The sequence below is a fragment of the Balaenoptera acutorostrata genome, chromosome 1 (genome assembly GCF_949987535.1).
Source record: "Balaenoptera acutorostrata chromosome 1, mBalAcu1.1, whole genome shotgun sequence".
NCBI classification, from domain to species: Eukaryota; Metazoa; Chordata; class Mammalia; order Artiodactyla; family Balaenopteridae; genus Balaenoptera; species Balaenoptera acutorostrata.
The window spans coordinates 114707521-114719548 of record NC_080064.1 but is presented as its reverse complement, the minus strand read 5'-3'; the positions used below and the strand labels follow the sequence as shown (position 1 = coordinate 114719548).

Sequence of the window (12028 nt, the reverse complement as noted above, 5' to 3'; positions counted from 1 at the left end):
AATATTAAAAATTGACAAAAAGAACCCTCTGAGGTGTGCTATCTCTCCCATCGAATTCCTTCAAATTCTTCTCTGTGCCTTCCCTGCCACAGAGTCATTCTATAGATTATATTTGGATGTTGAATCCAGACATCATGCCTGCTTATAGGTAACTTTAGCGGGACCAGTTGGGTAGGAGAGGTTGGGAGTATGTCTGCAGATCTAGCCTGGGATGACTTGCTTGCCAGGTCAGTTGGGGATGACGAACTCCTAACCTTTCTGATTCTATTCTCACTCACAAATCTGGGTTAAGGGAGGCGGTCTCTTTAAGAACTGCTGTGATGATCCCGCCCTTTAAAGAGATCAGCTGAATCTGTGAGTCACATGATTTCAGCGTCTCTTCCGCCCTCTGAAGTCGGGACTGCCTGAGAAGCTATGAGGAGCCTCGTGCTCCTCCTGAGTCTACTTCTGACAGCAGCTCCGTTTGGCCTTCTGGGGGAGGAGACCCGCCAGGTGAGGGGCTAGAGCAATAGGTGTTTCAGGATATGCTACCTTGAAGAGTGGTTGGAATCTAGGGCAAACAATTGGTGGGGGTGGAGCATGCTTGCATTGACAAAAGAGTTTTTCAAACTGGGGGTCGGAGTAGCCGTGGGTCACGGGACAGGATTGGGGAGTAGGGTGGATGTGAGGGCTTCCTGTGTTCCGGTGAAATCTGGACCTTGACTTAGCCCTGAGTGAGCCAGGTCCAAGCAAGTGTTGGATTTTTTTCTTCCTCTCAGCCCTGTGCCCTGATCTCTCCACCAGGGTCAAGGCAGTTCTGGCTCTACCCACCTCTCCTCCACCCCACCTCTGCTCCTTACAACAAGGTTCTGTTAGCTCCCACAAGCATTCCTCTTGCCTAGGCCCTCAAGGTCCCACCCTTTCCCCATCATTTTCCAAGGTCCCTCTCCTTATCCCCAAACTTCTTTGCCCTGTGTCTCTTCCTGATCCTGTTCGCTTGACCCTCCACTGCTCCATGTTCCAGGTGTCTCTGAAGGTCATCTCTGACTGGCTGGACCCTTCCCAGAACCTGCTTCATATCCAGGCAGTGGGTGCCACTTCCACCCTGCACTATGTGTGGAGCGGCCTGGGGCCCCCAGCCGTGCTGCTGGTGGCCACCAACACCCCCAACAGCACCCTGAGTGTCAACTGGAGCCTCCTGATTTCCTCTGAGCCTGACGGGGCCCTCATGGTGCTCCCCAAGGAGAGCATCCAATTTTCTTCTGCCCTCGTCTTTACCAGGGTGAGGAGGTTGGGGGAGAACCAAGGGGAAGAGTGCAGAGGAGAGGGTTCATTCGAGTTAGAGGGAGAAACTGAAGACTGGGGGTAGGTGAAGTAGAGTCAGGTATGAGAGCCTGGGGTGGGGCCAGTGAACGGGGGGTGGTGGTGGTGGTGGTGGTGGTGATTCAGGAGAAAGCTGGACTCAGGCAAGCCTAGTCCCTCCCCACCCCCACCCGCCAGCTGTTTGAGTTTGACAGCACCAACACATCCGATGCGGCCGCCAAGCCTCCAGGAAAATCGTATCCCCCATACTCCTTGGCTGATTTCTCCTGGGACAACATCACTGACTCATTGGATCCTGCCAGCCTGAGCGCCACATTTCGAGGCCACCCCATTCACGACCCCACTGGGGCTTTTGCCAGTGGCAGCCTGGCCTTCAGGGTAAGGGTATGGGGAATCAGAACTCAAAAGGCTGGTTTACGAGGGTGGGAGTTAATGATGGGGGTCGCCTTCAAACACAGGCATCCACCTGCTTCCCACACCTCCCATGCCTCTTCCATCCTAGGTTCAGGCCTTCTCCAGATCTGGCCGGCCAGCCCAACCCCCTCGCCTCCTGCACACAGCGGACACCTGCCAGCTAGAGGTGGACCTGGTTGGGGTCTCTCCCCGGGGAAACCGCTCCTTGTTTGGGCTGGAGGTAGCCACGTTGGGCCATGGACCTGACTGCCCCTCAGTGCGGGAGCAGCGCTCCATCGATGATGAATATGCACCTGCTGTCTTCCAGGTCAGGCTTCCAGCAGAGAAGCAGATGGGTGTGGGGTGAAGGGGGACCCCATTAGGACCTCAGAGAATCATTCAACCATTTACCATTTAGCAACACTTTATTCAGCTCCTTTAAGTGCTGGGCACTGTGCTAATGAATTTAGCCCAGTCTCTGCTCTCAGTGGAGAAGCCAGAGGGAAGGCGGTACAGTGTGACTAGTGCTCTGACAGATGGGATTTGCAAGGGCCCGGGGGCCCAAAGGAGGGAGCTGAGTGCAAGCTTGCTGAGTGTTGAGGCTGGAAAAGGACCAGGTGCCATCCAGTCCAGCTCCCCTTTCTACAGAGGAGAGATTGATGCAAACAGCCTGTTAGTTCTAGAACCAGGCCTAGGATTCAGGACAACTCGTGACAGACGGAGGCTGGGAAAGGGTTGGGGGAACAGAAAAGTTGGGCACCACTGGTCCTCCTCATCCTGCCTGTTTGCCTTTCTCCCCAGTTGGACCAGCTGCTATGGGGCTCCCTCCCATCAGGCTTCATGCAGTGGCGACCAGTGGCTTTCTCCCAGAAGCAGGGGGGCCGGGAATCAGCCATGCCCTGCCAAGCTTCCCCTCTTTACCGCACCTTGGCATACCTTCTCCCCCAGTCACCCATTGTCCGAGCCTTCTTTGGGTCCCAGAACAACTTCTGTGCCTTCAATCTGACATTTGGGGCTTCCACAGGCCCTGGCTACTGGGACCAACACTACCTCAGCTGGTGAGAGTCAGGGCCTGGGCCAAGGGTTTGGGAGGTCGAAGTGGAGGAGGGTTGGGCCTCTTGGCCTTCCCTCCTAAGCCTGCTCACCTCTCTTTCTCACTCTGCTTGCTCTAGGTCCATGCTCCTGGGTGTGGGCACCCCTCCAGTAGATGCCTTGTCCTCGCTAGTCCTAGGCATCGTGGCAGTGGCCCTGGGTGCTCCAGCGCTCATGCTGCTGGCAGGAGGCGTGTTTCTGCTGCTGGGCCGCAAGTGGTACTCAGAATACCAGCCTATAAATTGAGGCCTGCTCTCTAGAGGGAAGGACATTACTGGACCTGCCTTGCTGGTCTGCAGGTTTGAGGGTCAGTATTACCAGCCAGCTGCTCCCTTTTCCCATCTTGCTTTTCTGCAGAACCTCAGAGACCAGCCTCAACTTCCTGAGGACACAGGTGGGGCTTCCTTCAAACTTTGAGGAGGCACCAGGGACAGAGTGATTGCTAGAGGGAGGGTCCCCTCGGCGTTGCCTCCCCGCCCCTCCACCCCCCATTTCCCTTGAATGGGACTCACAGGCCTAAGTGAGAGGCCTTCTGACTTGTCTGCTACCCTGGACGGCATGAAATAGACTAAGTTTTTCCCCAGGGCTTGTCTCTCAGTGTGTGAGTGTTGCTGGGTCTGGTTCCAGGGAATGAGAGGGCTGGAGGTGGGCATGGAAGGCAATTTCTTGTTTGCAGCACCATTTCTTCCCCAGGCCCAGTTCTCTCCCTTGCCATGGGACCAGGCTCCTGCCAGCCACTCTTCAGCATGCGGAGCTGGGAGGTCTCTGGTGCAGTCTGAATCCAACAAGGAATGGACACTTGAGACGAGGGCGCACACACGAAGGAAGAGCCAAGGAAGACAGTGGTAGTTGTTTATTGTTACACACACATTCATATGGGGTTAATATCAACCACTATGTCTTCCAACCACTCCCAGCCACCACAGGTATGGGTGCACGCGTGCACACACACACACACACACACACACACGCCCACACACACACACACACACATGCCTCTTGGGAGGCAGGTTTCCCTGTCTGCTCCTCTTCCCATGAGAGAGGTATGACTTCTGGGAAGTGTGGAGGTGCAAGGTTACAGGGACCTAAAGGGTTGGAAGGGAGGAGGCAGCCACACTGGATTGGGACAGCTGTAATTGACTTGACTGAGGCTCAAGAGCCTATATGGCCAGTCATGGAGGGTCCTGAACCCAGGTCCCCAGGAAGGTTTTCACCAAAAGTGAACGTCCTATTTGGTCTGATGCCCAGCCATTACCTTTAGGCATGGGCAAGGTTTCTAGTCTCTTTGAGGCCCTCTGCTTAGACACCCAGCACAGAAATGGTCAGAGTTTTGGCTGTGGCTCTGCTGGCTGCCTCACAGGAGGCTGGGCACTGGAGCAGAGTCCAGCCATTGTGGGCCCTAGTGGCAGTGGTGGGAGGCTGCTCAGGAAGGAACCATGCCTCTGCTCCCGGTCCTGTGCCCTCAGCATCCTTAAGGAACATGACTGTCCACCTCTTTCCCTGAAAGAATGTCTGAGTCCCTCCCGCCTAATTGTCCCAGGCTCCAAAGGTGAAGGGGAGTGCCCCAACTCGGAGAGCAGGGGACAGTCCAGGCTCTGATTGGATGGTACCCCTGTCGGGGCAGTAGGTGGGTTCATCCCACCCAGGTACCAGGGCTGGGAGCAAAGGGGTGGGGCGGCTTAGCCCCAGGAGCGAGGCCTGTGGTCTGAGGCGGAGCGGGCGTGGTCAGGGTAGTCCAGGCGGCTCTCGGAGGCAGTGAGCATGCGTTCGGGCTCCACCACGAACATATAGTAGAGGTTCCACACCAGCATGGACATCAGGGGCAGGAATGTCAGGCCGTAGCCAAAGCCTTGGAAGGAGCGGCCCACGGCAAAGGTCAGCCAGTATATCAGCCTGGGAAGCAAGAAAAGATCGGGCTTTCCTTGAGGGGAGTACATGAGCTAACTGGCAACAGGCTGATGATGGGGAGAATACTAAGTGAAGGCAGCAGATGGGTGTTGGTCAGCACAACTGATACCTCTAAAGACAGCCAGTGTTTATGTACTTACCATGTGCCAGGCATGGTACCAATTACTTTAGGGGCACTGTTTAATTTAATTTAGACCCTCACATCTCTATGAAGTGTGTATATTATTCACCTCCCTCTTTGTTTACTTTTCAAATTTTAATTAAAAAATTTTGAGTAGGCAGTATACATTTACATGGTTCAAAATTCAAAGGTACCAGTGAGTATAGTAAAATGTGTTCCTTTACTGATTCCCAGATACCCTATTCTCGTCCTTCACCTTCTCCCCTCTGTTCCACTCCCACCCCAGACATCTAATATTATGGTTTCTTGTACATCGTGATGTTTTCTGTACATAAGAGCGAAAAGATTTATGTTTTCCTTTTCCCTTTTTTTTTTTGGAAGTTTGGTAGCATACTAAATATAGAGATTGTTCTGCACATTGATTTTTTTCCCCTCATTTAATGTATCTTGGAGATTGTGTTATATTAGTATATAAACAGCTTCATTATTTCACAGCTGCAGTACATTCTATTGTATTTACTTCCCCTTTTGCAGATGAAGAAACTAAGATTCCAAAAGGGTTAAGTAAGACTGGTCCAAAGTCACACGTTGGGGAAATAGTAAAACCATGGTTTGAACCCATGCCTGTTCATCACCCCGTCTCCTGCCATTTTAGAGGGGCTGAGGGAAAGAAGAGAGTAAGGAAACCAGCTTCAAGAGAGCTTGAAGCCCAGAGGGATGGACTAGGCACAACCAAATTTCCCCTCTTGGAAGGTCCATTCAAAATACACACTCCTCAGTGGCGGGAGGGCAGCAGCTTCCCCTTAATATATGAAGGATCACTTATTACAAAATTGTGATGTCTCTATTTTTTTACCTGGGAAATGGAGGAAAGAGTAACTGCTGATTCTCTACTGCACCAGGAGGCAGCATAGCTTAATAATAATATAAAAGTTCACATTTAGTGAACACTTACCAAGTACTAGACTGTTGCAAGCACTCTACATGAATTAACTAACTTAATCTTCACAATAACTCCACTTTACAGATGATGAAACTGAGGCACAAAATACTTAAGTAACTTGCCCATGGTAGAGAAGAAGGACCCTGGATGAGAGAAGGAAGGGACCTGGGTTCTAGTCGTGCCTCTGCTGCTGACTGACCTATGCGACTCTTCTCCCCCAATCTGTAGTCACTTTCTCTCTGTAAAATGGGTAAGATGGACCAGACAATTGCTGGTCCTTTAGCTCCCTGATGATTCTTGGTGCTTAAACCAACTTCTGTCTGAGACCAGCATTCCCCGAGAGGGAGATGGGATAGTTGAGTTACATGAGCAGGAACTTATTTATCTTGGGAAACATCTACTGGGAGAACTTGCAGGGCTGCATGATGGTCAGGAGGCTGGTGGGACAAATGACCACTAGACTACAGTCAGAAGTGACAGGAAGACAGATTTAAGCTAAATAAGAAGAATGCTTTAGCAGTTAAAGCTACCTGGAATGCTATATGGAAAATAACAAAAGGAAATGTATTAGGGGAAAAAATGGAAAGGCCTGCATTTGGCTTCAGAATTTCAAAGGTGCCTTCTGGGTTAACAGTAGTTCACATGAAAACACCCCTAAGGATTTCAGGTGCCTACAAATTCTAAATGAAAGCAGAGTAATGAGGCTGCCATGAGACCTATGTGGCCTTGGCTTGTATGAACAGGACAATACCCTTGACCAGCCCCCATCCCTCCCATTTGACAAGCAGGAGAATTTCCTGCCTCGAGGGAAGGACACAGGATAGTGAAGGGACCAGGGCCATTTAGCAAAGTAAACACTGGGGAAGCAGAGTGTTGGAGTGGGGGAATTGAGAGCTGTTGTCAAAGATCTGAATTTGTCTAGGCAACTACAGAGGTCGGAGTCAGGGCAGCAGTTTTTAGCACAATATAAAAAAGGACTTTCTAATAATTAGGACTTTTGAAAAATGAAACAAGACTGCCTTATAAAGAACTAAGCACTTGGTCACAGGGGCTGTTCAACCAATGTTCAGCCAGTGGCCACCTGACCAGAGTGCCACAGAGGAGTGGCTGCAACGGGTGGGAGGTTGGTCTAGGTGACACCTGAAAGCCCTTCCAGTTCTAGGTTGATACATGTATCTTATGAAAGACATATGAGCTGATCACCTGCTACCAGGTGAGGTAAAGTGCAAGCAAGAAAGTGACTCAACTTTCTGGGGTGCACATTCGGGCTGATGCAGAGTCCAGAAAGCTCCCTGGCTCTCCAGACATTCAGATGCCTGGGTCTCTTGAGCACCAGCACCTCCCTATGCCCCACCCCCGGCCCCAACTCACCGGGAGATGGCAAAGAGACCAGTGAGCAGAGGCAGCAGTTTGAGGGTATCTTGGGGCAGGTAGGTGGAAAGCACGGCCAGGTTGAAGAAGTAGAGGATGAAGAGCTGGACCGACTGGGCCACATATCGCCGGTGGATCTCCACCTCCCGCCGTGGCTCCCCAAAGGGTCGCAGGGCAGAAAAGCACAACAGGCTCAGCCCGTACACCAGGATCCCTGGGTGGGGTTGGAGGACACATAGGGTCAGGAGAGGAGCGGCAGGCAGGAAGCTGGGGGCAGGGTTCGTAGCAGAGAGCTCATGGGCATGGGCTCTGCACCGTGGGTGGGGCTGAGGTGGTCCTGGGAGGAGGTGGGCACACAGGGGTGACAGGGTGTGGGAGGCCCTGAGGGTCCAGGTCTAGTGAAGGGAAAGTCTCCTGCTCCCCAAGCCAGGGAGGCCCTGCCCTCCAGCCCAGCTCCCACATGCCCCCTCCCTTCTTGCAGGGCCCAGGCTCACCCAGTACAATGGGGAAGGTGGCAAAGACCCCGCAGCGCAGCGTGTAGATGAGGCGGGAACTCATGGTCGGCAGGCGCGGGGCATCGAAGGGCAGGAAGGCATATGCCCCATAGAGCAGGCAGGGGAAGAGGATGAGGGCGGCTCCCACCGAGGCCATGGCCCACAGCCCCTCATGGCCTCCACATCCCCTGCAGCACCCACAGGAGTACCCAGGCGGCCTCACCACTGCCTCGGCCCACTTGCGCTCCGGGGGCTCAGGGTGGGTGGCCCGGGTGGGCAGGAGTGTCTGGCGGTGCTCACCCTCACTGGCCTCACAGCACACAATGAGGTCTTCCTGGGGCCGCCGCTCAATGCACTGTAGGTCGATGGGCACGAAGGCCCGGGCCACCTTCTCGGGCAGCAGGCTGGTGTCATCTTCGGGCAACTCCTCTAGCTTGGTGGGTGGCTCTGACTCAAGGGGCTCAGGCTCAATGTTCCTCCAGCCAGGGGGATCTGAGAACGGGGCACTGGGCTGGGGGCCAGTCCCCCAGGGCAAGGTGGCAGCCTCACTTACTGTGTTGTCTAGACCATCCTCCGTCCCCTCTCCGGCTGTGGGAGACCCAGCTGAAGATCCCGCTCTGGAGGACTCAGCTCCAGGGGACTCAACCCCATCTTCCCCTTCCAGCTTCCGGCCATTGGGGACCAAAGCCTGGGGTGGGCTCTTCTCCAGGGCCTCGGGCCCCTTCACTTCCAGCAGGGCCAGGGTCTCGGGTTCTGTCATCCTGGGGCTTCACTTCTGGGGTCTACCGCAGGTCATGTCACCCTGGAGGGAGTAAAGTTCTGTCAGAAGCTGCCGTCCTCTGGCCTTCAGGAGGGGTTGACAGAACTGGAAGTCTCCAGGGCAGCTGGCCTCGTGGGCTTTAGTCCTTTCTGGGACCTTAGGGAGAACATGGTCCGGAGGAAGGTGTTGAAACAGAGGGAGGCAGGAGGGAAGTGAGAGCCGAAATGGAGGCACCCTTTTGACATCAAATGCTAATCAGCAGGAGAGGGTGAGTCAGGGGGCACAGGCGCTGGCAGCTGTGGCCTCAGCCAGCCGCCACCCACACCTTCTACCCCCTCCACCAAAACCCTTGGGGTCACGGCCACCCTAATGCAGGAATGGGAGGAAAAGGAGAGGTCTAGAATTTTGCCAAGGATTTTATTCCCGCTAAGGATCTTCTGTGGACAGAGAAGCTGCCCCTTCACTTCCACACCTCCTATTCCCCTGCAGATCCCCAACTGGAACTCTCCTGGCAACTGATACCAATGATTTGCCAAGAGATCTGTCCCAAGGAGCTGGCAATAGCAGTGCATCCTGTTCTTTTGTCTCCAATCTGGATACCTGGTCAGTTTCCAAACTTCTCAGTAACCCACCCACAACGTCTCCGGAGGGCCTGGGTCTGCTCATTCTGACCTCTAAGTCTAATCAAGGCTGTTTCCCATGCCTCCTCTCTGGTCTTTCTTCCCTCCCTGCTGCCCTCCATCTCACTGCTTCTGGTTGGGGCTGATTCCCCTCTCTCCACCTCCTCAAGGATCTCCTAACCCTTAGTGTTTGGACCCATGACACCCACTTACTTTCCATCTGGAGAGAGGTGGAGGGTCCCCAGCGTCCGGGAAGGAGCTGCCCAGCTCCCTGCTGGCTCTGCGAGTATTCCTCTCAGTCTCCCTCCCTTTACCTGTGTCTCCAAACCAGTCTGACCAGAGCAGGTGGGGCCCAGTTTAAAGGGGCAGGCCCCGCCCTGCTGAATCTGCCGACAGAAAAAGCATTAAAGGAGGACTTTCATCCTTTCTGAAAGTGGGGGTGCAGCTGATCATAGGGGTAAGTGTGTGTCCTAGCAACATGGGATGCATAGGAACCCCCAGCACAGGAAAGCAAAGGAGGAAGAAGTGGGTTTGGGCATCAGAGGGTGCTTGGAGTAGATTGGGATACCCAAAAGAGGTTGAATTTCTACACTTATTCATTCAATATTTATTGAGCACCTATTATTAGCTAGGCACAGACACAGGAAAGAACAAGATGACAGGCAAAGTGTCTGTGCTTGGGACTTCCCTGGTGGCGCAGTGGTTAAGAGTCCGCCTGCCAATGCAGCGTGCACGGGTTCTATCTCTGGTCGGGGAAGAGTCCAGATGCTATGGAGCGACTAAGCCTGTGCGCCACAACTACTGAGCCTGTGCTCTAGAGCCTGCGCGCCTAGAGCCTGTGCTCCGCAACAGCAGAAGCCACCGCAATAAGAAGCCCGCGCACCACAACGAAGAGTAGCCCCTGGAAGAGTGGCCCCGCTCGCCGCAACTAGATAAAGCCAGAAAGCCCACGTGCAGCAACAAAGACCCCATGCGGCCAAAAAAAAAAAAAAAAAAAAAAAAATCTCTGCGCTTAAAGAGCTTGTTCTTTTGGGATAACAGATAATAAAGAAGCCTAGCAACTAAACCAATATGACAATTTCAGTAGGGCAAACCTCTTTGCCAAAATGATATTTGAGCTGAGACCTGATGGGAAATCAGGAGAACGAGTGTTCCAGGCAGAGAAACAGCAAGTGAAAGGCCAGCAAGTGGGAAAGACAGGTTGTTTCAGGTACAGAAAGAAGGTCGGTGGCTGGAAAAGGAATTCATGTTCCCATTACAGCGGTACACAGGTCCCCTGAACACCTTGCCTTTTAGGTTAGGTTTAAGGTTTAAGAAAGTAATTGGAATCCAAGGTGATCTTTCCGGGGGCAGAACCGCTTAAGGGTGTACCTTCTCAGTCCTGTGGATCTTTTCCCCTGAAGTTATTTGAGCTTTGTGAGGGCAGGGACAGTGTCTGGATTGCTCATCTCTGTGTCTCCAGAACCCAGCATTGTGACTGGAAGACAGCAGGTGTTCAATAAATGTTTGCTGGACTGGTGAGAGATGAACATGCAAGTGGAAATCTTTGGGTTGGAGTGCGGGAGCTGAAGGGCCGAGGTGCCTGTACAAGAGTCCTGTATTGGAGGGCCTTGCTCTTATGCTATGCTTGACTCTTTCCAAGAAAATTTTCACATACACGTTTTTTGTTTGTTTAAATAATAGGGGAAAAGGGAGAATTGGAATCACCCTAACTAGTAATCTGAAAGAGGCTCGGTTCAAATGGGCGGGGGTGGGGGGTGCGGGCAGAAGGATGGACCAAATGACCACCGTCAGACAAAGCAAAGTCAAGCTCCTAGCTGTGAGTCCATCTACCCTGATCCAGCTTAGCCTCGGCTCCCCCGTTCTCTGGCAGCTTTGTCAATAAAGTTTTTCGCAAGGGCTTGCAGAAGCCAGGAAGAGGCCATGCTGCCCAGAGTTAGTTCTGGCAACTTCCCGGGAGGGAAAACGAGTTTCGCGAGATTTGGTAAGGGCAGGCCACTGGCCCGCAACTTCCAGCTGGTATCGCGAGATTTGGCAGGCGGAGGAGGAGCTGTCGCGGGCAGCCGTCTCGCAGCTATGGCGGCCGAGCAGGGCCGGCGGCGGTGGCGGCTGCGGCTACGGCCGGAGTCGGCAGTGGTGGCGGTAGCGGTAGGTGGCGGGGATCTGTGACCGGGAGCCGCCCCCTGTCCCGAGCACCATGAGCCAAGGCCCCCCCACAGGGGAGAGCAGCGAGCCCGAAGCAAAGGTCCTCCACACTAAGCGGCTTTACCGGTGAGAGGGGCCGGGGCGTGAGTGCAGTCGCCAAGGGAAGTGGGGGGACCGCGAGGGGCGGGGCCTCCCGGGCGGGCGGGCTCTGGTGCCGGGCTGGGGTGCGGGCGAGGGAGGGGGGGGTGCAATTTTGGAGGGCGCAGAGGGGGCGGGGCCCCGTAACCCGGGATTGAGCTGAAAGAAGAAGGAATTGGGTGGGTGGGAGGTTGGGAGGGAAGCACGTGGAGGGATATCTTCCGCAGTGAGCTTGGGGCGGGCACCGAGCTTTGCGGATTTGGGGTAAGAAGGTGGGAATTGGGGACTGCAGGGGTTGGGAAGGTGAGGGTGGGGTCACATATGGGAGAAAAACCCGGAAGGGAATGGTGCTTAGAACCCTGTAAGGACTTACAGGGAAGAGCCCTGGAGTGAAATCAAGAGAGCCAGGTTCAGCTCCTTGCTTTGCCATTCTCTCACAGTTTAACCTTGGGCCTCAGTTTTCTCATTCTTAAAAGGAGAGATTTGGATTTGATAGGCTTTGAGGTCCCTTATGGCTCTAAGTTTTGGGAATCGGAATGAAAAGAAAGAGGCTGGAAGACTATTTGTGTTGCACTGGAAGGGCGGTGAAGGACTTTGAGTCCAGAATGTTCTTAGGTCATAGGAGCCCATTTCAGGGCACCTGGGGACTCCTGAGTTCTGCCTTCCTTCCAGCCTCATGACTACAGTCTCTTGCCAGGCAACTTCCATTCCTGGTTTCTGATTTCCACAGTGCCACTCACA

The 12028-nt window shown here is 53.7% G+C and overlaps 3 protein-coding genes across 3 annotated transcripts in view; 2 read left to right on the top strand and 1 right to left on the bottom strand.

Moving 5' to 3' along the window:
* Positions 1–362: 362 nt before the first annotated feature.
* Positions 363–5232, top strand: GLMP (glycosylated lysosomal membrane protein). The gene is made up of 6 exons (XM_007171863.2): positions 363–492; positions 1004–1261; positions 1480–1680; positions 1805–2023; positions 2497–2753; positions 2868–5232. The coding sequence occupies exons 1-6, from the start codon at positions 415–417 to the stop codon at positions 3031–3033; spliced, it is 1179 nt and encodes a 392-aa protein (XP_007171925.1). The 5' UTR covers positions 363–414; the 3' UTR covers positions 3034–5232.
* Positions 3626–9312, bottom strand: TMEM79 (transmembrane protein 79). Its single transcript, XM_007171864.2, has 4 exons — positions 9218–9312; positions 7625–8426; positions 7131–7344; positions 3626–4680 (listed from the first exon to the last, which is right to left on the bottom strand). The coding sequence occupies exons 2-4, from the start codon at positions 8382–8384 to the stop codon at positions 4467–4469; spliced, it is 1188 nt and encodes a 395-aa protein (XP_007171926.2). The 5' UTR covers positions 8385–8426; positions 9218–9312; the 3' UTR covers positions 3626–4466.
* A 1736-nt stretch (positions 9313–11048) lies between these two features.
* Positions 11049–12028, top strand: part of SMG5 (SMG5 nonsense mediated mRNA decay factor) — a 28097-nt gene continuing 27117 nt past the window's right edge. Inside the window, exon 1 of the mRNA XM_007171868.3 lies at positions 11049–11275. Coding sequence (XP_007171930.2) covers positions 11202–11275 — 74 coding nt within the window. The 5' untranslated portion in view covers positions 11049–11201. The remainder of the gene's footprint in view (positions 11276–12028) is intronic.

What these genes read in the sequence shown, in the direction of transcription:
- GLMP (XM_007171863.2), top strand. Translation starts at nt 415, where the DNA reads ATGAGGAGCCTCGTGCTCCTCCTGAGTCTACTTCTGACAGCAGCTCCG. An exon ending in CTGCCCTCGTCTTTACCAGG is followed by an intron (nt 1,262 to 1,479) that starts GTGAGGAGGTTG and finishes CCCACCCGCCAG; the next exon opens with CTGTTTGAGTTTGACAGCAC. An exon ending in ATGCACCTGCTGTCTTCCAG is followed by an intron (nt 2,024 to 2,496) that starts GTCAGGCTTCCA and finishes CTTTCTCCCCAG; the next exon opens with TTGGACCAGCTGCTATGGGG.
- TMEM79 (XM_007171864.2), bottom strand. Translation starts at nt 8,384, where the DNA reads ATGACAGAACCCGAGACCCTGGCCCTGCTGGAAGTGAAGGGGCCCGAG. An exon ending in CACCTTCCCCATTGTACTGG is followed by an intron (nt 7,345 to 7,624) that starts GTGAGCCTGGGC and finishes AACCCCACCCAG; the next exon opens with GGATCCTGGTGTACGGGCTG. An exon ending in GGTCTCTTTGCCATCTCCCG is followed by an intron (nt 4,681 to 7,130) that starts GTGAGTTGGGGC and finishes CTTGCTTCCCAG; the next exon opens with GCTGATATACTGGCTGACCT.